The sequence below is a fragment of the Pongo abelii genome, chromosome 7 (assembly GCF_028885655.2).
Source record: "Pongo abelii isolate AG06213 chromosome 7, NHGRI_mPonAbe1-v2.0_pri, whole genome shotgun sequence".
NCBI classification, from domain to species: Eukaryota; Metazoa; Chordata; class Mammalia; order Primates; family Hominidae; genus Pongo; species Pongo abelii.
Genome location: NC_071992.2, coordinates 26,177,296 through 26,201,406, shown reverse-complemented (window position 1 = coordinate 26,201,406; position 24,111 = coordinate 26,177,296). Strand labels below are relative to the sequence as shown.

At 35.7% G+C, this 24,111-nt stretch overlaps 1 protein-coding gene across 2 annotated transcripts in view; it reads right to left on the bottom strand.

The window, feature by feature from the left end:
• ADAM28 (ADAM metallopeptidase domain 28) overlaps positions 1 to 24,111 on the bottom strand; it is a 65,208-nt gene that overhangs the window by 6,775 nt on the left and 34,322 nt on the right. For both annotated transcript variants that reach the window (XM_024251131.3, XM_024251132.3), the window contains exons 11-21: positions 21,943 to 22,073; positions 20,731 to 20,908; positions 19,308 to 19,397; positions 16,421 to 16,616; positions 12,607 to 12,709; positions 10,408 to 10,567; positions 8,984 to 9,064; positions 8,580 to 8,658; positions 2,224 to 2,332; positions 901 to 979; positions 145 to 210 (exon numbers count right to left, since the gene is read on the bottom strand). In XM_024251131.3, coding sequence (XP_024106899.3) covers positions 145 to 210; positions 901 to 979; positions 2,224 to 2,332; positions 8,580 to 8,658; positions 8,984 to 9,064; positions 10,408 to 10,567; positions 12,607 to 12,709; positions 16,421 to 16,616; positions 19,308 to 19,397; positions 20,731 to 20,908; positions 21,943 to 22,073 — 1,272 coding nt within the window. The remainder of the gene's footprint in view (positions 1 to 144; positions 211 to 900; positions 980 to 2,223; positions 2,333 to 8,579; positions 8,659 to 8,983; positions 9,065 to 10,407; positions 10,568 to 12,606; positions 12,710 to 16,420; positions 16,617 to 19,307; positions 19,398 to 20,730; positions 20,909 to 21,942; positions 22,074 to 24,111) is intronic.

The window sequence follows — 24,111 nt, the reverse complement described above, 5'->3', positions numbered from 1 at the left end:
CAGAAGAATTTGTATTTTATATTAATATTCACATAGATTTCAATATTGTCCTGAAGAAATAATGAAGTGTTGTGGGCTATGACTTTCACCGATATTTCCTGGAGATTGAACTATGGTGATATTTAAGAGAAGTTGCTAACTCACAAAAGAGGCTGGGGGCTCATTCCTTTCTACTGGCAGATCATACACATGGGGTTTCATGTGACTCATCTGAAAAGAAGAGCAAATATTTCAGAATGAACCATTAGTTTCATAAGCACAGTTTTTAAGTAATTTTTAAGTAAGCAGACTTTTCAAGGCATGGAAGCTTGGAACTAAGCTGACACCAAGAGACCAGATAGAAAATCACAGTGGTCCAGCTGGCGTATTCCATAGAAGTATTTCCCAGGGCTGTAATGAAAAGTTTTCATCAAAAAATGATTACCAATGTTATTAACCAACTTCAGCTAAAATCTTTAAATTTACAGGACATGAGTAGGACATTTGGGTTATAAATATTACATGTATTATCATACAGACATACATATTTTTGTATCTATTGGTCAATTTGCAGAGAAATAACCTAGAGTCAGAGCTAGAGGGAGTGTGTGTGTGAGAGAGAGATAGAGAGTGAAGCAGAGACAGAGAGAGAGAGAATGAAGCAGAGACAGAGAGACAGACAGACATCCGGTATGTGCCTTCTTTGTTCTCTTTATTCTGTTTGCATTTCATGAACCCCGGCAAAGTAGCCTCAGCATTTTAGGGACTCTTTTGCGTTTAACAAAAGGCAAAAGAGACATTTCTGAATGTGTAATTGCAAAACGCTGCTGGGTAGAAATGATAGATAGGTAGTCGGGATAAGAGTGTGAGAGAAACGCAAAGTGGGGCCATGGTAATCACAGCCCAGACTATGTAGTTCACCTCTTGGGGTAGAACAGCCTTTACCATCTGGGGTTTCCTCTTCTGTTTGTGTGGCCTGGTGCCAGTGGTAGATAGTGGCCTGTAAGAGAGAAACACATGATATCAATTGACTTAGCAGCTCCTTCAGCATGACAGGGAAACTCGGTAGAAGATTCCCAACTTCTTTTTCCCATTGTGTCCTTCTTGCCTATTGCCTGGGTTTTTATCTGCTCCCTGGGTCATTTTTCAGTTTTTACCTCCCATCAGCCTCCTTCATTGCCTTGTAATTCATAATCACTACTAATTTTCTTTTTTTTCTCTACAAACCCCTGACTTCTAAAAATGATAGTGTTGAATCCAAATTTTATCTAAATTATGTTGTTTTATTAATGTCTTACTCAATATTAAAAAACTCATCATGAGTAAATAAGTCTTTCTTTAAAAATGCTAAAAAAAAAACCACCATTGTGCCAGAATCACGTTTGTGAGACCAACCCAGCCTCCACCACTTACTCTGCAAGACTGAAAGCATGTTTGCTAATAATCTCTCTGAGCTTGTTTCTATATCCATCAAAATGTGAAGTTCCTAACCTTGCAAAATTGTGTAAGGGTTAACATAAAACACTTTTCATCTGTAAAATGAAACTAATAACCACTTTATGAAGTTCTTGTGAAGTTTAAATGAGATAATAGATATAAAAGGTCTTAGCACAGGGCCGGGTATGGAGACTCACACCTGTAATCCCAGCACTTAGGGAAGCCAAAGTGGGTGGATCATTTGAGGTCAGGAGTTTGAGACCAGGTTGACCAACATGGTGAGACCCCGTCTCTACTAAAAATACAAAAATAGCCCGGTGTGGTGATACATGCCTGTAATCTCAGATACTCGGGGCTGAGGTAGGAGAAGTGCTTGAACCTGGGAGGTGGAGGTTGCAGTGAGCCAATATCGCGGCATTGCACTCCAGCCTGGGCCACAGATGCAGACTCCATCTCAAAAAAAAACAAAAAAGGGGGTGGGGCGGTGCTTAGCACAGTGCTTATCATATAGTGATCAATTAACGCTAGATATTATACTCTTACAACAAATTCAAAAATCTGTCATAATGAAAGTTAATATCACTCTTATTAAATATGGTGACTAACAGAAGGAAAAAAAACATTTCTAGATATGAAGGATTTCTCAGTTAAAGGGAAACCCAGCTTCTGGTCCAAAAAGACTGTATCTCCATTTATTTATGAATATTAGAAGTAAACCAATTCAATTTGAAAGGGTAGGTTATACATTGAATTTAAAGTAAAATAGGGGTCAAAGAGTCCCTACAGCAAGATAAGATAAAGGATCACCTCTGATCTTTCTTCTGCTTTTCTCTGGAGCTCTGGTGCCGGATTACTATAGCGACCACCACAAAAACGACCGCCATTGGAAACAGCACCCCAACCACAATGGAGAAGTCTGCAGCAGAGAATAGGGGCCTGCTGAGGACTGCAGAAACACACGTCTGCACAACACACCAGTCCTTGTTTCTTTGCTTAGCACACATTCCAGCTACCCTTTTCTCTAATGAACATAAATTCCCATAGCCAGTAAAATGAAAATGTATTTTGATCAGGATAATTATATTCATATTAGGTAGAAGAAATACACATGAAATCTATAGGAAACATTTAACATGAAATAAGTTAAAAAATCATAATATTGAGAATACTTAGAAGAGATAATATTTGTAACAATTGGGAAATGAGCTGGGAGATTAGAAGAGAATATACAGTAAGGAAGATGGCAAAGAAGAAATGAAACATTTTTGAAAAGCAGTCTTGGAGTAAAACAGAGAAAAATAAACTAAAACTTTGAAAATACATTCCTGTCATTAGTAAATAAGAAGCTGAGGTGTGACTAAGAGAACTGATATACAAATAATTGAGTGTTCCACTGATGTTGGTCTACACTGGAATTAGACAGAAAGGAAGTTATGTGACCTTGAGAATGAGGAAATGGTTTGAACAAATATTCCTGGGCCTCCATGATGTTTTTTCTTATATTGACAAATTTAAATAATGAATATAACTACACTCTTTTGCTCTCAACTGTTCATTTCTCTTATAATAATCTGAAACCACAAGAGACCAGGAAGGAAAAGATTGAAGAACAATGCCAAAAGTTACTGTTCTCTTATTACAGAAATCAGCAAACCAATAGCATGATTAATATTTGTATAAATGCAAGAAAAGTTCACAAGTGTGAGCACACACACACATGCAGATAGAGGTAGACACATCAGAAGCAGAATTCTAGGTAAGACAATGACTTTAGTTTAAATATTCGCTACTCACCACCCTCCATAAGATTCCAATCCAAAAAGTCAAAGGAAAATAAAACAGTGAAGCATTCTGTTATAGTGTAGATACATTCAGAATGAAAAATATATACTTACTTGCACTAATATCAGAACTGTAACTAGTTTCAGAAGAATGACATATTAGCAGAGAAATACATGGGAATTTGGCAGTACTTCACAAATACACCAAACTTAAAAAGACATGGTCTGGAGCTAAAGTTGGGGCATAGGACAGATGGAAGTATAATAACGAAAGGTTTGCAGGTGAAGATAGAAATCACTGAAGAGTAAGTGCAGCCTCTTCTTGTTTCTGGTAATGGTGCACTAGGAAATTGAGATCAACCTGCCCATTAAAAATAATCTTTAAATTTTTTGCAAACAAGTAAAGAAAAGCTTCCTAAAAGTATAAAAGTACTTAAATGTTAGATAAAATTACTTTGTAGAGATTAGTGAGTGGGCAAGGACCCAGAGAGACAGAAAATAATCCTAGATAGAAGTTCAAAAATGCAGAAAGAAATGAAAGGCAAATGAACCAATAGCAAACCCTAATGTAAACTGTGGACTTGGGGTGATAATGATGTGTCAATGTAGGTTTATGGAGTATTTGTTACCGTCAACAAATACTCCACAAGAATGGGGGATGTTGATGGCGAGGGAAGCCGTTCAGGAGTGGGAGTTGCTGGGTATATGCCAATTGTCTGTGCTCTCTCTTCAATTTTGCTGTGAACCCAAAACTGCTCTGCAAAAGAAAGTTTATTTTTTTAAAAAAGCAAAGGAAGTGGGAAGTTTTAGGGCGGGTAATCATTAAAATACAAAAGAAATGCATAACATCCAAGTTAATAAAATAATAGAACCAATAAGTCTATAAGAAAGTAAGAAAGGAGAGAAAAGGGAATATAAACAGGAAAGACAAATAGAAACTATATAATCGTGGATTTATACCAAAGTATATCGGTAATTACATTTAATTTAAACGGACAATGTTCCTCAGTTAAATAAACAAAAACCAAAGATGTGAGTACTACTAAAAAATATATGTGCATGCTTTCTTGAATAAAAGAAAAAAGATTTAAAATGTGATTCAGAAAAGATAAAGATAAAAATATGGAAAAATATGATTTCAGTGCAAATACAGACCAAAAGAAATATGTTACAGCTATACGGTCTCCAGGAACTGTAGATTCTCAAAGGTAAGAAGTGCACTAGATAGACACAGAACCATTTCATAATGATACACTGTTCATTAATTTGGAAGAAGCAATACTCTAAACTTGTATGTATATAATAATATGTTCTCAAAGTATAAAAGTATTGATAGAGCCAGAAGTAGTACTCAAATTCACAATTATAGTGGGGGTATTTTAACACTCCTAGCACAGTAATTGGTAGAACAAATAAACAATGTTAGGATTAATTTATATATCAGACAATTAATAAACTTGATAAAATATCTGGAGGATACTACAGAACACATGTGTGAAAAAATCACAGTCCAATATCACCCATGAATATAAAATAAATGCAAAAAATACAAATTCTTCCAGAGAATATATTGAACACTCTCCAATGCACTTTATATGACCAGCATAACCTTGATAACAAAATTCAGCAATTTTTTCAATATGAAAAAATCAGTCTAATATCACCCAAGAATATAAAATAAGAGTAAACATCCTTCAGTATATAAAAGAGATATTATCTCTAAGTTAGCTTTATTCAAAGGTCGCAAAGTTAGATAAATGTTCACAAACCGATTGATTTATTTGACAGTACTAATAGAGTAAAGGGGAAAACATTTTAATAAATAAGGAAGTATTTGATAGAATTCTTAGAAACTTGAAAGAGAACTAGTGGACCTTAATCCAATCACTAGAATGCATGATCTTGAAAGCATAAGGTAGAGAAAAAGAAGAAAATGAGCATAGAAAAATTTCATACATACAAACTGATAATGATGTGTCCGGGTATGTTTATGGATGTAACAAATGTACCTCTCTGGTGACAGTGTTGATAGTGAGGGAAGCTGTGTTTCCTGTGTTTAAAAACTTTATATACATGGAATTATATAACCAAAAGTTGTTGTTTAAAGATGTGTATTTAGGAAGCAAAACTACAAAGAAAAGTAACAAAATGATTATGACAAAAGACAGATTAATGGTCAACCCTTACAGAAAAAGGGGAGATCAGACTGAAAAGAGGCAGGAAAGCAGATGTCTGGGTCTATTTCTTGGCCTTTATTATATTACATGAGTGTTCATTTTGTAATCATCAGGTTTGCCTTTATATTTACATGTCTGCTCTATTATGTTACACACAAAAAGATGGTGTTAACAATAATCTCGAAAGCCAATGGCTGTGTAGGGCAGTTCTCTTAACCTTTGTCATACTGCAAATCATTTTGGCAGTCTGATAAAGCCTATAAACCCCTTTTCTGAGTGTTTCTAAATTCATTCATAAAAGGCATAAGATTTAAAGGAAGCTATTGATGTTGGGATACAGTTGTCAAAATATTATAAAACAATTTATGATATAGTAAAATATGTGTTTATTAACCTCTGAAATAATAAGTTCTAACAGTGGATCAGTAACTACCAAAATTTCAAACAAATGATACTCATGGGGTATTTGGAGATACATTCAACAACTGCAGTGAGATATTAAAGTCTTTGTAATTTCTATTGGTGACAAAGTCATGGAAGATTGCTAATACTATTATGGTTTATAAGCCATACATTCCCATAATTGTAGAAAATTCTAAACTTTAGAATTTAATGAAAATAAAAATGTAATGTTTTCCCATTCAAGTTTAGATTTAGGACCATAGCTATGGTAAAAATTGTCATCCTCTAGGGTCTGTCCTCTTGTTGCAAGGACGCTTCTGAACTAGGAAATGTTCCTCAGTCTGTCTGAGGCTTTCCTCGACGGTTAGATAAGAAATAGCATTGAAAGGGCACCGAACCCACTAACACAATGCCCTAAAAAAAAACAAGGCTTGGGGGATAAAGTTGAATTCTGATGCAGTGGTTTCAACAAACACAGTAAGTTGAGAAAAGCTTCCACTGTATGTATTTTGAACTTCTCCAGCTACCTCCTTATCCTGCTAAAATACAAATTTCATGTAATATACTGTAAATTTGTATCGCTAGTCCTCCAAGTTTAAAATTTTGAGAAATACTTTTAACAGTGCTTATCAGAATTAGTTCAACCTTATTGGATGATAACTAAAGAAAAAGCATCAGTCGAATCAAGAGATTAGGTATAAAATAACACATAGAAGTAGAAGTATACATAAAATGTATACTTTCAGAAAAGGAGTATAAAGAATCAAATTTAGGGTACTCTCAATGCAATTAAAATATAGATTGTAAAAAAACTTAGATATGAAACAGAGAAAACCAACTGGGATAAAAAAATCTTTCAAAGAGACATAAAAATGCCACTGAATACTTTTAAATAAATGTCATTATAGGTAATAAGAGAATTAACATTGCTAAAAAATTTATATTATGATACAGAGAATAATCTTGAAAAACTTCCCCAGAATTAACAAGAAAAATGATCCAATATGGAATATAATATGGAGATCACACAGTGGAGATATTTTGTATAAATAATTTACATTTCTGAATCAGAAACCAGAAAACTGAAAGAAAATAAATTTTAAAACCTAAAACAACAGAAACGTTTCTTAAACCGAAGAAAAAAAGCAAATCCTCAGTTTAAAGAAACTCATTAGGTAGCATCATAATGGAAAGAGAACATCACCCAGGAATAAAATAGTGATTCATTTTGATTAAGTAGTAATTAAGTAATTAATTCTAGAAGCATTTAAGCAAAAACAAACCTAATGACTTTTAAAAGGGTGTTATTTAACATCAACAGAAATCAGTCTGGCCTTGTTTTTTGGTTTTTTTTTGACATTAAATATAAGCATCTACTTTAATAGAGTTATGAATGCAAAATTATGATTTAAAAAAATCAAATTCAATCAAACCTGCTATGCATGCTATGATATAGAATATTAATTGAAATATTAAAAATATCTGGCAACAGAAATACCTTCTCATAAGTACAACTTACAAAGTTTTATGTGGATGCATTGTTACAACAGGAAGAAATTACTCATAGAGGTGACTTAGCAAATCAATAGATATATCAAAATAAAGCAGTCAAGAAAGTCATAGTTTAAAAGGATTTTTAGTGAGCATTGAAACCATTAAAGAGTTTTCTAATTAAAATAGTTGATTATGTTCATGCCCCTTTCAAAATGCATGACAAATACATGTGTATATAATAAAATCTTAGGGCACTACAAAAAATAATTTTAAAAATCTTCAGAAAGATAGGAAATTAAGGGATTTATGTGGATGGAAACAGAATATAGACTAAACATCAGAAATAAATGTTCTCTCTTGAAAAGTCTAACAATCTGAATTTGGGGCAGATATCTCACTGAGGTCTACTTCATCTCCTGTGTATATAGAACAAGATTGGCTCATCACCTGAGATCAAAATCCTAAGAATTTTTCTCAGTTTCTGAAAACAGAGGATTCAGAAACATAAACAGGAGGACAGAGGCTTCCTCTAGATACCTACATTATATCAGACAGAGAGGGAAGCGTCAATGAGATGCTGATGAGGAAAAGCAGGTCTCTCAGGAAAAAATGTGGTGATGAGCTCCCTCCTCAGGGTAAAATGTTCCTCATCGTAACGACTGGAGGTGGGTCCCCACTCTGGCTCCTTCCCACCCTGAAGACCTATAGGCAGACCTGCCTACCTGCCCATAGAGCTCCCAGCCAGATTCCCCCATCAAGAGAAATATCAGTAGGTACAACAGAACACACAAATGCAGAGAAATCCCATGTGAACTAATCCAGCTCTACCAATTCCACATTGAACTAAGGATCACATATCCTGAAGAACAGTAGTACAACAGAATACAAGTGACGTGGTGACAGAACAGAACAAACCAACTCAAAAGAAACAGACAATTCAAAGAATAGAACTGAACGTACAAAAATAATCGGTCATATTCTTAGAGAGTTTTATGAGGATATTACATTTTTCCATTAAGTTGAGGCTGCTATGAAAATGGAAGTCCTAAAGTAAGAAAATTTGTGAAATTAAAATAACATTACAAATATAAAGGTTGAGGAAATTTTTTTGCATGTGCAGTGAAAACGAAGACATGGAAAATATAATTAAAAGGTGTTGAGATTTGGGGGATAAATATTGTGGATTCAATATCTACAGAACAGAAATTTCAAGAAGAGAGAAAAGAGGCAATGAAATCTCATATAATACAAAATAAAGGCTTGGAAGAGGAGAGCAATTTTCTCAGCTTAGATGTGTAATGTTACCTACAGAAGACCACTGAGGAGTCATCGCAGTTGGGAGGGCTCCATCCTTCCTCACATTGACACTGGAGCTCATGGTCACACACCTAGGGGAGCAATGATCCTGTTACTGTCCCCGCTAGGCTGACCAGAAACTCAAGTCCCTAATCATCCATAATAAAGTTCATGCAGAAAAAGGAATAACCCCAAGCTCCAGGCTTCCATCTATCTACAAAAAGTATGAATGAATGAGAGGCATTTCATGAATGATTCCCAGAAGAAATTTCTACTTGAACCATGCTACTGAAAGCTTGGATAAACTTTAGTAATTATCATCATTTAATGCTGAAAACATTCCTTTAGCTTTCTTATAAGTGACCTAGAACGTCATAAGATTCAGAGAGCTTAGGGAAACATATTTTCAGAACTTACAGCATGTCCTTTGCACTTAGATGAGCAATTGGTTGATTTGTAGGCTGTCTCAATATCCACACATTCTGCATTAATGCAAACCTGAAAGTGATGTAGAAAACATGAAGCTTCATCTTCTCTGAACGTAGATGAGAAAGTTGAGGTCTGTGTGAAGAGGCTAGCAGATGTTGTTTAAGGTGGCTCTGCCAGGAGGCTGATGTAGAAGAAGGGAAATAGAGATGGGCTCTGTTGCTTACATTATCCTCTTAGTTAAACCAACCCAAAAAGGTTGATAAAGTCTATCTAAGCATTTATGTATTTTTAAAAATCCAAACAACTCTATATCCCAGAAGCAATGACTATGCAAGAAGTTAAGGGATAAGCAATAATGAGATGATCTTAATGCCAGTGGACCCAGGAACATCTCAATTCTGCCCTAGTCCCAGTACCTTCCTCCCTTAAGGCCCAAGCACCGCAACACCCATGCCAGGTCATGTGATAATGTCTCAATGTCTTTAAAGGCTTCAGCACTAGAAAATACAAGGAAATTAGTAAAACCTGGAAAACGCAATTAAATATTATATTTTATATAAAATTCCTTGCCCTTGATGCTGGCATATATTTCAGGAAAAATGGGGGAAAGGAATAAGTTTAAATACTGTGGGTACTTCTTATAGGCAACACCTAATATTTTAATGTCAAATCAGCAGATTTATAAACATTGCTAAATTTTTATTTTCAGCTCCAGGGGTTCAGAGACCACGTATGAGCAATACCCACACTGAACCACTAAGATAATTTTGGACTCATCATTGGATAAATTTATATTTAAATAGCCAAATCAGTTTAAGTAAATAAGACAATATTTTGAGGATTGGCTTTACCACAGTGAAAAATCAGGGGAACTCTTTGGTCATGTGGATATCTTAGTGAGTATATAAAGAGGGTAATTCTAATCTCTTATGAGAGACAAACCTCATGGTCAAAGTTCGTGAATTGATTGGCCCTAGCTAAACAGTACTTGTATTTAAGTTCATTATATTATTAATGATATACAAATCTGTTAAATGAAGCCCAGTATCACATACACTGGCACTTTCAGTGAGTTTTCAGACTTCGTCTATGAAAGTCAAACGGATGCTACCGTGTATTATCTGCATGACGATGTGATACTCTTCTTGAAATCATGACTATGAGAGTCTATTATTTCCAAATTTCACCACAGTGTTTGAGAATGTTAATGTCAGTGCTTATTCCTGCTATTTACTAGATTCTGCGCCATTTTCATTTCTGTGTTCCAAATTCAAACTCTATGTGTTCTATTAAGGCATGGTGAACCCCCAAATCAGGAAACAAGGCACGTAGTGAATAACCGAGGGGCAAAACAATAAAGCATATCAAAGTAAAAAACACTATTTTGAGTGAAAGCCACAATTTCAACTTACCTTGTTATCGCCACACTTAGTTCCATTGGCCACCATGCCTATTTCTTGACTTGTGTCTTCAGGATCAAATGTTTTACATGTCAGGAAAGTCACTATCCGTCCTTTCCAGGGCAAATTATCCGACCCACCTTGACAGAACAACTTCCCACACATGGTATCACTGAGGAAAAAGCCAAAATTTATTGTAGGATTCAAATTGCAGTTTTATATAAATGCTCTAGGACTATGGATATTTAACTGATGGTATTTTTCCCTGTAGCCGAGACTCTTAGTTGTACTTTACACTCATTTTCCCTTATTTCTCAGTAATAGGATGCCTGAACGTTAGCACAATATATTATTGCTCAAATAAACAGCATTACCCAGATCCCTGTACACCTAATTTTTGCCAGTTGCCTAAGTGCTGGCCCATGAGAAGAAAACAGAATCTTAAGCACAAATTCTAGAAGGTGGCCTTAAATGAGGAATTATCTTCTATTTCTCAACATTTTCTTATTTTTTGCTGATTGGAGTATGATAGCTGGAGAAGCTATCATAGGCCTAGAGAAACACATGGAAATGAAGGTCATGTGGATGATGGAGCTAGAGGATAAAACATGGATTCCTAACATCATGGAGGCATCTGAGACATCAATTTCTATCTTGTTTCAGATAGGTTACTCATTTATTTGTACAACTGGCTGCAGAATAATTCCACCAAAAGAAAGCCCAAGTCTCCACTATAATGCTGTCAGAACAAAGCTGAGCCTCCCTTGACACTGCAAGGCATCAAGTGGAGTTACTAAAAGAACCGTCTCCCTGAAGGTGCAGATTAAACTGCTCAACACTCAATCAAGCCATTCATTTACTGCCAACGGGACTAAAAGACAATAAAATGGAAGTCAATTGCTTTATGCAGAATTCAGAAGAGGGCTGTGAAAAAAGTATCTGGAAACTGATGGCATCAGATTTTTTGATATCTTTTGGCTGTAGAAAATATGTTTGAGGAGTGGAGAAAGGTATATATTCTCTCAAAACTTTGAGAGTGTGTTTTTCTTGAATCATTTAGGTAAAGCCATAAAGGATGGCTTTAGGGCACAGGGAATTTCAGGCTAACTCTTCACTATAGCCAATGACTACTGAGAAGTGACTAGGAGGGTAGTTTGCGGGGTGAAGGAGCTGCTTGAGCCACTAGTTGCAGAAACTAACGCTCATGTAAAGAGTTACATGGGACAATGTTGTGTGCACAGACTGCAGAGGAAAGATGGTGAGACCTACTCTCTTCCCATTCACCGCCTATAGTTGCCCTTCCTCTGGCCCTCACATACTGCCTTTTACATAATTTCCTCTTTTGAATCTGCCCTGATTTCCTATAAAGAAGAGACCACAAGACCACAGAAAATGATTGTTCTTTAGGCACAGATTCTCCCAAGAGATAACCCTATAACCAAAGTATAGTTTGGTAATATCTGTCATTCAGCGAAATTCATGTCCAATAGACAAACTTTGGGAAATGTTGATCTTGTGCAACCTCTTGTTATAAATTATTTGGTATGTGTAAAATTTAGAGCAGGTACAAAGAGTTTAATCTATAATTGAATTTTAAAAGTCATCTTAAAATTGCAGAATTAAAAATAAACCATAGGAAAAATCCCAAGTTCTTCTGGTGTGGTGTTCTATAGTGTTTTCCCAGATATCAGTACTAAAACTAACAAACTCTTCAGATGAATTGTCAATATTTTCTTATTGTATTTTTTCTTTATGTAATTCTACTGAAAGTTTAAATGAAACTGTTTGAGCACTGCATCTGTTATTCCTCTGGGTAGATAAATATTTCTACTCTGAATCTTACAAGGAAAAACATGAGATTGAGAAAGCATCTGATTTATACTGGGAAATCCCTGGACAAATTTCTAACCAGACCCATTCTTTGTTGCATGTTCCATCACAACCATTCATTCTACCCAACAATGACTGTGCTTTGTGTCATCTGAAGCACCCACCATGAGATACTTGAAGAAAGAAGCCATTTCTTATTTGTCGTTTTAGACTCGGTACCTAGCCCACATCATGGCACATAGTAGTTACTCAATAAATGTTTGTCAAATGATTGATGACCAAATGCACTTTCCATTTAACTGGAATAAATCAGAATGTGTAGCTGGAAGTGTACCATTGCTCTAGTCTGTGAAGCAGGAAGGTTCAGACAAGGCCACTTACTTTGCTTTGCAGGGAATGAGTGTGTCATCCACTCTGCGACAGTACCCATACTTTGACCCACCTTCATTCCTGTTGTAACATGACTTATCTGCCACCTCAGTTCCTGGGACCCGAATCAGTCAGCAGGGAAAAGAAAATAGATTTTTGAGATTCAAGAGATATTTGAAAATAAAAGATTTTAAAAATTCAGTGCTGGAAAGGGATTTATAAAATATAAAACAAGCAAGAAAAATACTATTTTAGCATAATTCCATTGACCACTCCTAGAAACATAGGCTGTAGTAATTTGGTATCAAATGAGCTGGCTGGAATTACAAATAATCTTTTAAATAATCTGTTACTCTGTAACAAACTCCTACTATGTGCCAGGTACAAAAATAGGCATCACATATTTCATGTCTCAGGTGATCTTCCTCAAATCTCCATCAGACAAAACACATTGTTAAGAGCTCAGGCTTTAAGCAAGACTGAGTAACTGTGTGAACATGTGCAAGTGTCTTAACCCCTCAGTTTTCTCATCTGTAAAATAGGATATATAATTTATATTTATGTGAATATATATTTAATATTATATTTACACATACATAAAAGTGTGTATATACACACTATATATGACAGTACCTACCTCAAAGAGCTGTTTTGAAGATTAAATTACTTAATATAGGTGAGCCACTGAGAACAGTGTCTGGTCAGCAGTACATGGTTGACAAATACTAGCCATTCTTATTGCCATTCTCAATTTATTAATAAGGAAACAGAATCCTATCAAGTCACAGAGAAAGACCTATGTTCCTTCTCTGTGCTGAGGTACCCTCTCTTCAAGAACAAGTAATTCTGTCATAAATGTTTGGAAATTTTGAGTCTAGCCTTTGACAAACAGCAAGCTAAGTTAAAATAAACACCTATGAAGATACTGCACTGTTTTTAAGAAATACTTTTAAACGAATTTCATGTTTCAATGTGCAAGATAAAATAAGTTTTGTTACTTTTTATTATTTGTATCTTAGTAAAATGTATTCATGTTTTATTATAATACAATATCTACAGGGAAGAATCATTAGTCATGAATAATCAGGGAAAAGCATTATATTCCTAATCTGAGACTTCAGAGTTATTGCTGCTAATATTGCAGAATGTATCACTCATATATCTGGCATCATGCTGTTTTATGACTTCTTGCCAATTAACAATATAGCTGTCCTTTCCCCAGGCATTAAATTTTCTAAAGCATCACAGCTGCAAAAATTGTATTGAATTAATGCACTTTATTTAACTAATCCATATATTTTGGATTTTGAGATGTTTTTCAATTATCCACTATCATTAAAAAATGCTGGCTGAAAAATCCTCATAATTATTTGAGTACAATTGCTAGGAGAAGGAGTAAAAAACAATTATTTTTAGATTTTGTGTATGCATTTTTCTCTCCGTAAAGATGATGCTAACTTGTATATTTACCAGCAGTGTACGAAGGGAGTTGTTTGGTTATGTTTTCAGTGACACTGAACATTAACATCTGTAGCAAACTTTTGCCAATTAGCAAATGTAGAAGATTAACTTGTTTTCATTCAGGTTTTGTATATTGCTAACGAGTTAAAATGATTTTAATTTTATAGGACGTTTGTATTTCTTCTCCATGACGAATTGCCTGCTTATGTCTTAGCCACATTTTCAATACTTGGAATTACAATTGATTTGTGGGAATGATTTGATGCCAAAAAGAATGATTTTTAAATTACTTACAAAGTTGCAAGACTTTTCAAACTTCCCAGATTAATTTAAAATAAATATGTGATCCTCTGTGAATTATAAAATTTGGAATTTTATTTAGGAAAATTGTTTTCTCTGGCCTTTTATAATGGCTGTTATTTAAATGTGTGACTTAAGAGGTCTACTCCATTTCGTGATCAGATAAATATGTTCAATGTTAATTCAATAGACAATTTTGAGCTTTTTACTAAGGCCAGGCACTGTGCTGGCAGGCACTGGGAATACAACTGTGAACAATGTAGAAAACGTCCCTGTTCCAGGAAGTTTACAGATTTGCCAAGGAGACTAATCATAAAGTCAGACAAAGGAGGGAGGAGGGTAACAGTTAATATTGTTTGCAGTTAATATTTACTACAAGATAATTAAGGCGATGCTCAGAACTTCACCTCTGTGCTAAAGATTTTCTTTCTCCTGGTTTTTGCCGTATACTGAAGTTAGCCAAGGAAACATGAGCCTCTTAACCAACAATCAATTTTGTTTCCACCTTTAACCTTACACATCCACGAAGTGGAGGCAAGATTGCTGAGGCCTGGTTCCAGGATAACAGTGAGCTTGCTGACATACTAAGGGCATTGAGCTTTGCTCCTGTAGCCAAAGACAGAGAAGTTTACAGGGAGGTTTTTCTAGGGTCTTGTCTATTTGTTTCCCAGGTTTCTTGTTTTCACAGTGCATTGTAAGTCAGGACTTTTTGTTGATTTTCTCAATCTTGTTTTAGCTCTATTTTCAGGAATTATGAAAAGTCTCTGGCATGCAGTGACCCCTTTCAAATAATTTTAGGAATATGTAGATTTCTCTATTTTAATAAATATTGTTTCAGTCACTTAAGTAGGAATCTGAAACTGTATTAGGAAGGGGGTATGGCAATTAAATACATGTACATCATACACATTATATCCAGAAAGTCCAAATAACTGGTTTTTAAAAACTTGCCTTTTTTTTTTTTCAACTTAAATTTTGTATCCTCTGACCAACATCTCCCCACCTCCTCTCTGTCACACCCTGGAAACCAGCATTCTATTTTCTGCTTCTATGTGTTCAACTTTTTTAGATTTCACAAATATAAGCTAGATCCCTTATGATCTAAAATTGACTTTCTAATAAAGTTTTTTTATTTTTTTTTAATTTTTTTTGGAGACAGAATCTGGCTTTGTCACCCAGGCTAGAGTGCAGTGGTGTGATCTCCGCTCATGGCAAGCTCCGCCTCCTGGGTTCACGCCCTTCTCCTGCCTCAGCCTCCCGAGTAGCTGGGACTACAGGCGCCTACCACCACGCCTGGCTAATTTTTTGTGTTTTTAGTAGAGACGGGGTTTCACTGTGTTAGCCAGGATGGTCTTGATCTCCTGACCTCATGATCCGCCCGCCTCAACCTCCCAAAGTGCTGGGATTACAGGCGTGAGCCACCGCGCCTGGCCAAAGTTATTTAATACTATATAAATTGCTGTTTAAATTTTCAGAGATCTCTTTAAACTTTTATTTTTCAAGTTTTCATGGTGCAATTAGAGAATATGGTCTCTAAAATTTTGGCATTATGGACAAAGTGACCATTTAAGAACTTTCACTTTTCTTTATTGCCTTTCTGCATTTCTTCTCTTTTTTCCATCTTTTCTTATTTCTGTCCCATCCCATAGTACTTCTGCCACCCCTGCACACACACACACACCCGCACACACACAGATTTCCAAGGGTTTATGATCTTAGTAGGGCTGCCAGATTAAAAAAAAAAGACACCCAGTTTAATTTGAATTTCAGATACACAAATAATTTTAGTATGAGCACACCTCAAATATTGCATGGGATATACTGATGGTAAGACAAAAAGCTTTGTTGTTAATTTGAAGTTAAAATTTAACTGGGCCATCCTTATTTTTATTTGGTAAATCTAGCAACCCTAAAACCAACCTCAAATCTTAAAACCTTTCCATGATTTTGAGTTCAAAGTTTCTAAGAAGGATAGGACAGAATGGTCCTTTGGCCATGGTTGAACACTGTCATCTGAAATGATTTTCCTTCACACATGCACAGGGGAAAGGATTTATCCTCCTACCTGGTCCCCACAGCTCTGTGCACTGCTCCTGCAGTGTGGGGCATGTCCCCATCAAACAGTGGCCCTTCCCATGATGGCAAGGGAAGCCATTGACTTGGAATCTATCATCAGGACAATTACCAGATTTACCGTCACACATTTCAGGCAGGTCGCACTCATCTTTTGCTGGTCTGCACACCATCCCAGCCTTTTTCAACTGCAGAAAAACAAAAATGGAAGGCTTTTTGTTTTCCCTACCTGCTTTACCCTAATACCTCAAATTAACACAAATATTTTCATTTGGACTTTTTGGGCATAGTAGTTGGAGGTGTCATTTCACTGAAGCTTACATCATCATTATAAATTAAAGCCATGATCTGTTATATCACTTCTATTAATATTGGTTAATGCCCTAAGTTTTTAAGCAATATTTCTGAATTTGTATCAAAAACACCAAAGAAACATAATGTAGAAAAGTACAGGACAAAAAAAAAAAAAAAACAGGCAACAACTTAGATTAAAAAGAAGGGAGTTATTTCTCCTTTTGTTGAATGCATCTCTGTCAGGAACTCCAAGGAGATTTAAATCTGCAACTTCAGAGATTTACTGGTGAAGTGGATCTTCGGTATTCAAGGAGATAAGCTTACAAGCACCAGATCAGCAGACTCAGACTTTCCCAGGCCTCGAGTTTCCTAATCCTTAATCCCTTTTATTGTAGGTTCAGCTATTTCCTTTCAACTCGCTGCTTCCATAGAATGACTTATCATGAGGGAAAAATAAGCAAACATTCACTTGATATATTAACTCAGTTGTAATCAATTACTGCGAATCTTACTCTTATTTGCTCAGAGAAACTTTAGTGAAACAAATTCTGCCATTTCTGCAAAACTGAGAAAGCATGTTTGTTTGTTTTTTTCCTTACCAACAGGAGCAGGTATGTTTTCAATGCGTCAAATAACTGAATATCTTAATACCAGTGACGGGATCAAATCCAAATATCAATGCAAGCATGTGAGATCCTACAAATTCAACCCAAGGCTCCAGTCAGACCCTTTCTTACCAGATATCAGACAAACCATGCTTGTATCTTCTCTCATGTCTTTGCTGTTTCTGTTCCCTCATTTGGAAATTCTTTTATGTCTAAATCTCTTCTGTCTAAAATCTTTTTTTTAAGTCCAGTTGAAAGCCCGTTTTCCCACCAAGTCTCCTCTGACATCTCCAATGCAAATTGCTGCTCCTGCTTTCTTCATGTGCTTGGGAAGAGCCTTGAATTCAGATTTGGATGACAGGAATTTGAATCTCAGCTTTGCACATGTCTGAGTGCTGAACTTTAGAAAATGGATTTAATCTCTCTGAAAATCCCTGTCCCCATCCAACATCTACTTTACAAGGCCATTGTGAAAATCAAGTGAGACTGTACATTAAAAGCTTAATATATCATTATGCTATCTACATGGCCATTGAATCACATGTTATATTTTCATATGTTTCATATATGTATATCATTGCTGTAAATAGTAAGAAACTGGATAATTTTTATCTACCATAATCTCTAACAAATAGCATTTACTAAACACTCTTTGAGTACTGCTTAAGTTCTCAAGTTTACTTCCTTTTGAACTTCTTTCTTTCCTCTCTCTCTCTGACATAAAAACAAAATTACAACAAACATTCTCTATAACCTGGTATACCATATATGCACATTCATGCTGCAGTTACAGATCATTTAAAATGTATGAAATTCTGTGCTAGGTGAAAGTGAATCCATCTTCTGGCCTTAGGAGTCAATCTAAGTATGGAAACAAACCCTCACAATATAGAACGACATGCAACAATAGAAAGTTAAATACTAAACTTGAAGGACAATTCAGAAAAGCACCACAGAGAACGTGAAATGGCATATTTAGAAGAATATCACCCTGAAGTGGCTTCAAAGATTGAAGATAGGGATACTCCCACACTACTCAGAATAAAACCTCTTCCACCACACACATTGTTAAAGGGAGATACAATCAGTTTTGTGAGATTCGACATGAGAAAGCCATGGAGCATGAGAAACAGCAGTGGGTAGGAGTAACCAGCTTTGGCTTTGGAGATGATCACACTTGGGGTTATCCGACTCAACAGTGGCCATGTTTGTTTTTACATTTTTTTGTTGTCTGTATTTAAGGTGCACATGATTTAATATACATATGTATAGTGAAATGCTTACTACATTTGTACACCTATGTGCCCACAAAAATTAAAAATAAAATTTTAGAAAGAAATGATTACTACAGTCAAACAAATTGATGTATTGGTCTCTCACATAGGTGTGGGTGTGTGTGTGGTGAGAACACTTAAAATCTACTCTCTTAGCAAATTATTAATATACAATACGGTCACATTGTACCTGTACCTATAGTCATGTTGTATATTAGATCTTTAACCTTACTCATGCTACATAACTGTAACTTGTCCCTTTTGACCATCATCTTCCCATTTTCCGAGCCTCCTTGCCCTTGGTAAACACCATTCTACTCTGTTTGTGTGTATTCAACATTTTTGGATTCCATATACGAGTGAGATCAGTATGCAGTGTTTGTCTTTCTATGCTGGCTTATTTCACTTAGCATAATGTTCTCAGGTTTATCCAGCCTGTAACAAATAGTGGCCATATTATTTTGTTCATTTTCTACTCTGCATTTTTTTCTCAAAAACAATACGAAATAATATCTACTGCGAAGGATCATTGGAAGATTCAATAGGCCGTGTATGTAGAACACTGAGTAAGTGCTTCATAAATAGTAAATATATCATTTTATATAAATAAAAGTATTGCATTTCTTATTTCAGTTAACATAATCACTGAGATGTTAACGTACAAAAATGTAATCATAATTATTAAAATAGAATAAAATAATCTTACTTGGCATTTTTCACAACATTCTCCTAATGCACATTGAAAACTTGCTTTGATTTTACATGTCTTAGCATCACAGCAAATATTGGTACATTCCTAAGAAATAGGAGAAACGAATGTAAATGCAACGTTACTTTTTGGTCCCAGTTCAGCACAATTTGTAACATACTGTATTCATCAGGCATATGTTACTTTCATGGAGTCTAAATATGACTTTTTCAAGAAATAAAGATAAAAAAATTAGAAAACCTGAAATTTTGGAGCAACTGATGGTTTGTTGTTTATCTGAATTCCACTTACATCATTTTTCTATTAACTAGTTTCCTCAGTCTCCAATAATAAGGAAAGATCTACTCTTGTTGGTAAAATATGAAGGAAAAAAACACAGTTCTTAAAATAAGATTTGTCTAATTATAGAATATAATCCTTCAACTCATCAGTTATGTACATATCTAGCAGTAAATCCAATTGCTAGGATATCTACTGAAAAGCTAAAGATATAGCTCTTTATCTAACTTTAATAGTTAATTCAACTGTGCTTGAAGCAAATACTTTGTCTTAGTCTCTCTGCTTTGTGTCAGAATCCTGCCTGCAAAAGGTATTGGAGAAACTCCTACCTCAAAAATGTTCCCCTGCAGCTGTCTACATTCCCATAGAAGATTGAGAATTTTAGGGTTACAATAGTTTAGGGTTAAAACTCTAGCCCTTGGTTCAAATAAAATCATCAACCAGGACAGACTACCTTTTCTCATAGAGCAAATAAATACATAATCAAATATATAATCATATTTCAAAGTTACTGAAAGCCAAATTCTGAAGGCTTGATGCATTACTTATATTAAGCATTAATAACATGGAAGAAGAGGTCCCATTCAAAATCCTAGATGCCCTGTGAATAGGGTCAGGACAGAACTTCTGATGGTAATAACTCCCGAGTCCCAAAGCAGTAAGGGATGCACCAGATCCCTGTGCTGGGAGGTCTTGCATATCAGAGCTGGAAACAGATACATTTGAATCCAGTTCTTGGCTCCTCCATTTGCCAGCCCAGTGACCTTGAACCAGCAAGCTATTTGTACTCTGAGCACTCATAGTGCTCTGTCTAAAGTAATACTGGGTAAATCATAGACACGAAGGGAGCTTCAAGTATTTCATTTAGAAAGGGAGGGACGAGGACACAAGGCCCAAGTTAGTAAATAGTCCTTAAAAAAAAAAGAATGAGGATGGAACCCTGGGGGAGAAATTAGCAAGATCTGTTCAGCAGTGCAGGGTTCCTTGTCAGAAAGATTTTCCTGGAAAATACCTACAAATGGACATACCCAAAATTACCCAAAAAACCTACAATGTTATAGTGCGCCACACATTATTTTATAGTTGATCTTCTTAGCAATTGAAAAACAACGAGATCCTTTTAGAAAGTGATTGGCCGTACCTCAGATGTCCCACAATCACAGTCCTCTCCCATTTCAACCAACTGGTTCCCACAAATTGGAGTGGATATGATATCTGTAGGCAATGGAGCATTAAAAAGGCAATTTGATAATTTATCTTCAAAAAACTTGTCATAGCTGACACGGCTGCAGGAACTGAAGTCTGTGGGTATATAGAAGCTGTGAAGATAAGGAAAGAAAAACTGGAATATAGTCATGCTTAACATGTGGGAAGCAGTATCTGACATTAGGCACAATTACACCCACACCCTGCCCCAAAAGACAAAATCCAATCCACTGACCAACTGCCAGATCATGAGCTCATTTGCATGCCTGAATTAACCCACCTCCAACTTCATGAGAAAATATAGTCATATTTCTAAGTGTAGCATCCAGACCACTTTTAATAAAACAAATATGTCTCTGACTTCTCCAGATAATCTTAGATCATTTGGGAGATGTAAAGACCTAAGGGTACCAAAATATTTATTTACATGTCTCAGAATTCACTTTCCTTTAGAGGAATTCCTATTGATAGGATCTCTTCATCCTACAGATAAAGATGAGGTTTAAAACTGCTGTAATGGAGGGGAGAGTTAACGTAAGCTCTGTAACTGGCATGCAGCCATATGCTGTTTTGTGCAGGGGCTTTGGAGAATAACCCTAGCTTGAGTGGGCTGAGGGAGGAAATGAAAATAGAAAAGAGGAAATAGAGTTTATAGAGTGAGCTGTATGTATAGAAAAGAGGACATGAATATATAAAAAAGATTGTGAGATTTTTAAAGATAAGATTGCCTAAAAATTTTGCCTAATTCAGGGAGGGAACGTGTGATGTCTTTTCATAGACTGTCTTCATTGTCCTATGAGTAGTTTCTTCTTTAATTAGAGTTTTATTCTAGAACTCTTTTCTGACCACCATCTATTCTGAATTCATGGAAAACCTGATAAACGCTAATGATTTTTCTGAAGCCAGGTCTTGTATAGATAAGATGAGGATAAAATGATGAATTACCCCATCAGCAAAGAGACAATATGTTTAAATTATGTCTTAGTTATTAAAAAATATTACCTATAGATGAGGTGGCTTGGCACAAATGCACATTTAATGACTCAAAAACTCAAACACGTTGTTGAAGATGACCTAAAGAAGTACAGCCCACAGTAGATCAAAACCAGGGCTACATAGCATGTCCCCAGAGCCCAGAGAGCCTCACCTCAGTGCTTTGTCCATCACACATATTGTAGAAGGACACTTGCAAGAATAGTTGTCATGAAACATTCCAAAGTTGTGGCCCATTTCATGTGCCATTGTCCCTGCAACTCTAAGAAGATTGTCACTGTGGTCCTAAAGGTATGAAGGAAGAAAAAGATTCTCTGATTTTCGAATGAAATTATACTTCACTCTACTTGCCATCTCTCTCTCTCTCTCTCTCTCTCTCTCTCTCTCACACACACACACACACACACACACACACACACACAGCAAGAGAGAGAGAGTACTAAATGGAACTGAATGCCCATCACAGCATATATGGTCTGCCCTTTGCCCTTTGAGTAGGTTCCTATAATGAAGGAAATTGTTCCAGTTTTCCTTCCAAGAAAGACGGCAAATTTTCATCAACAATAAAAATTAGAACTTTTTTTTAAATGATCTATCTCCCTTACCTTTGGCTTGCCTTTTAGAAGTCTATGATGCATTTGGCCATCAGGGATCTAAAATTGTTCATCAGCCTAGCACTTTAGCTCTATTTGTATCTTTCTCAATTCCATAATTGCCAAGAGTAGACATCAGTCAATTAAAAACTTGCCCATTGCATGAAATCCAGCCTATAGCCAACTTGATCACCAGACTGCTTCTGGTTTGAGGTGCTTGGACTCAACTCCAAGCTTGCAGATAAATTAGAGCTTGCAGCTATAAATTATCCAGGAGCAAAAAAACAATGCAGGAGAATCATTGCAAGTTAAAATGTCCTATTGAGGAGATAAGAACCTGCCAGTAACATCCACCTACAGAAGTCTGATTCTTTTATCTACTTCATCTCAAAGAACTAAATGTAAAGTTTGATGAGGAACAGTACAAGAGTGGCAAACAAGGAACAGCTGTGTAAGTTGGGAAGTTGATACCTACACACACTATATTCTTTCATTCTTTTGAGATGAGCATGGTAAAACCTCCTATATAGAAATATGGAACTCTCCAAATGGGGAAAAATGCAAGCCAAAAAGCCCCAGAAAAACTAAAATGTGTTTAGAGGCCTATATGAAGTTCCTTTCAATTTATGGTTTCGTTCTTTAAATAATGGTTTTCCTAACTTAAATGATTTTTGCCCTCGAATGACCTCCATTCTGTCTTGCACCACTCTAAATCCTACCTACCCTTTGAGGTCCTTTCTTTTTTTTTTTTTTTTTTTTTTTGGAGACTGGGTCTCGCTCTTGTTGCCCAGACTGGAGTGCAATGGTGCAATCTCTGCTCACTGCAACCTCCGCCTCCTGGGTTCAAGTGATTCTCTTGCCTCAGTAGCTGGAATTACAGGCACCAGCCACTACGTCCAACCAATTTTTTTGTATTTTCAGTAGAGGTAGGGTTTAACCATGTTGGCCAGGCTGGTCTTGAACTCCTGACCTCAGGTGATCCACCTGCCTTGGCCTTCGAAAGTGCTAGGATTACAGGCTGAGGTCCATCTTAATGCAACTTTTCCTGACTATGTTAATATTCATCAACAATCATCTCTTATGAATTCCTAGAATGGTTTTTACTTCCATAAAGTAGCATTAAGCTACCTACTGTATGTTAGAACTATTGCTTTAGGTAGGCCAGTTTCTCTTCCAATTTTATGGCAAGCTATTTCAAGTTTGAAAATATGTATTTTACTACTTCTGTACATCCATGAAGCCTACCACAAACCCAGACTCAAAAGATAGTAACTAAAAAATATGTTAATTCCATTTCTATCTAGGATGTAGAAAGCTGGAAAGAACATTATTCTTACACTAACAAGGACAAGGCAGGTAGACAACTAAAACTTCCCTTGAATCCACCAATAAGTTGGGGTTACAGGACATCCAAAAAGTCTGTGAAAATATATTCAAAATGAAAGTAAGATCGCCTTTCTTAGACAAAACTGAAAGAATTTACTGTATTATAATGAATGTTTTAAAAAATTCCCTTGAAAGGAAAAAATATATGCTAGATAGAAATTTGGATTTTTATAGAGAAGTAAAAAGTGCTGGAAATGCAATAAAGTGATGGTAAATATAAAACTTTTTTTTAACTTCTATTTTAAGTTCACAGGTACAAGTGCAGGATTGTTACTTATGTAAACTGTGTCATGGGGGTTTGTTGTACAAATGAAAACTATTTTAATTTTAAATTGCAATGAAAG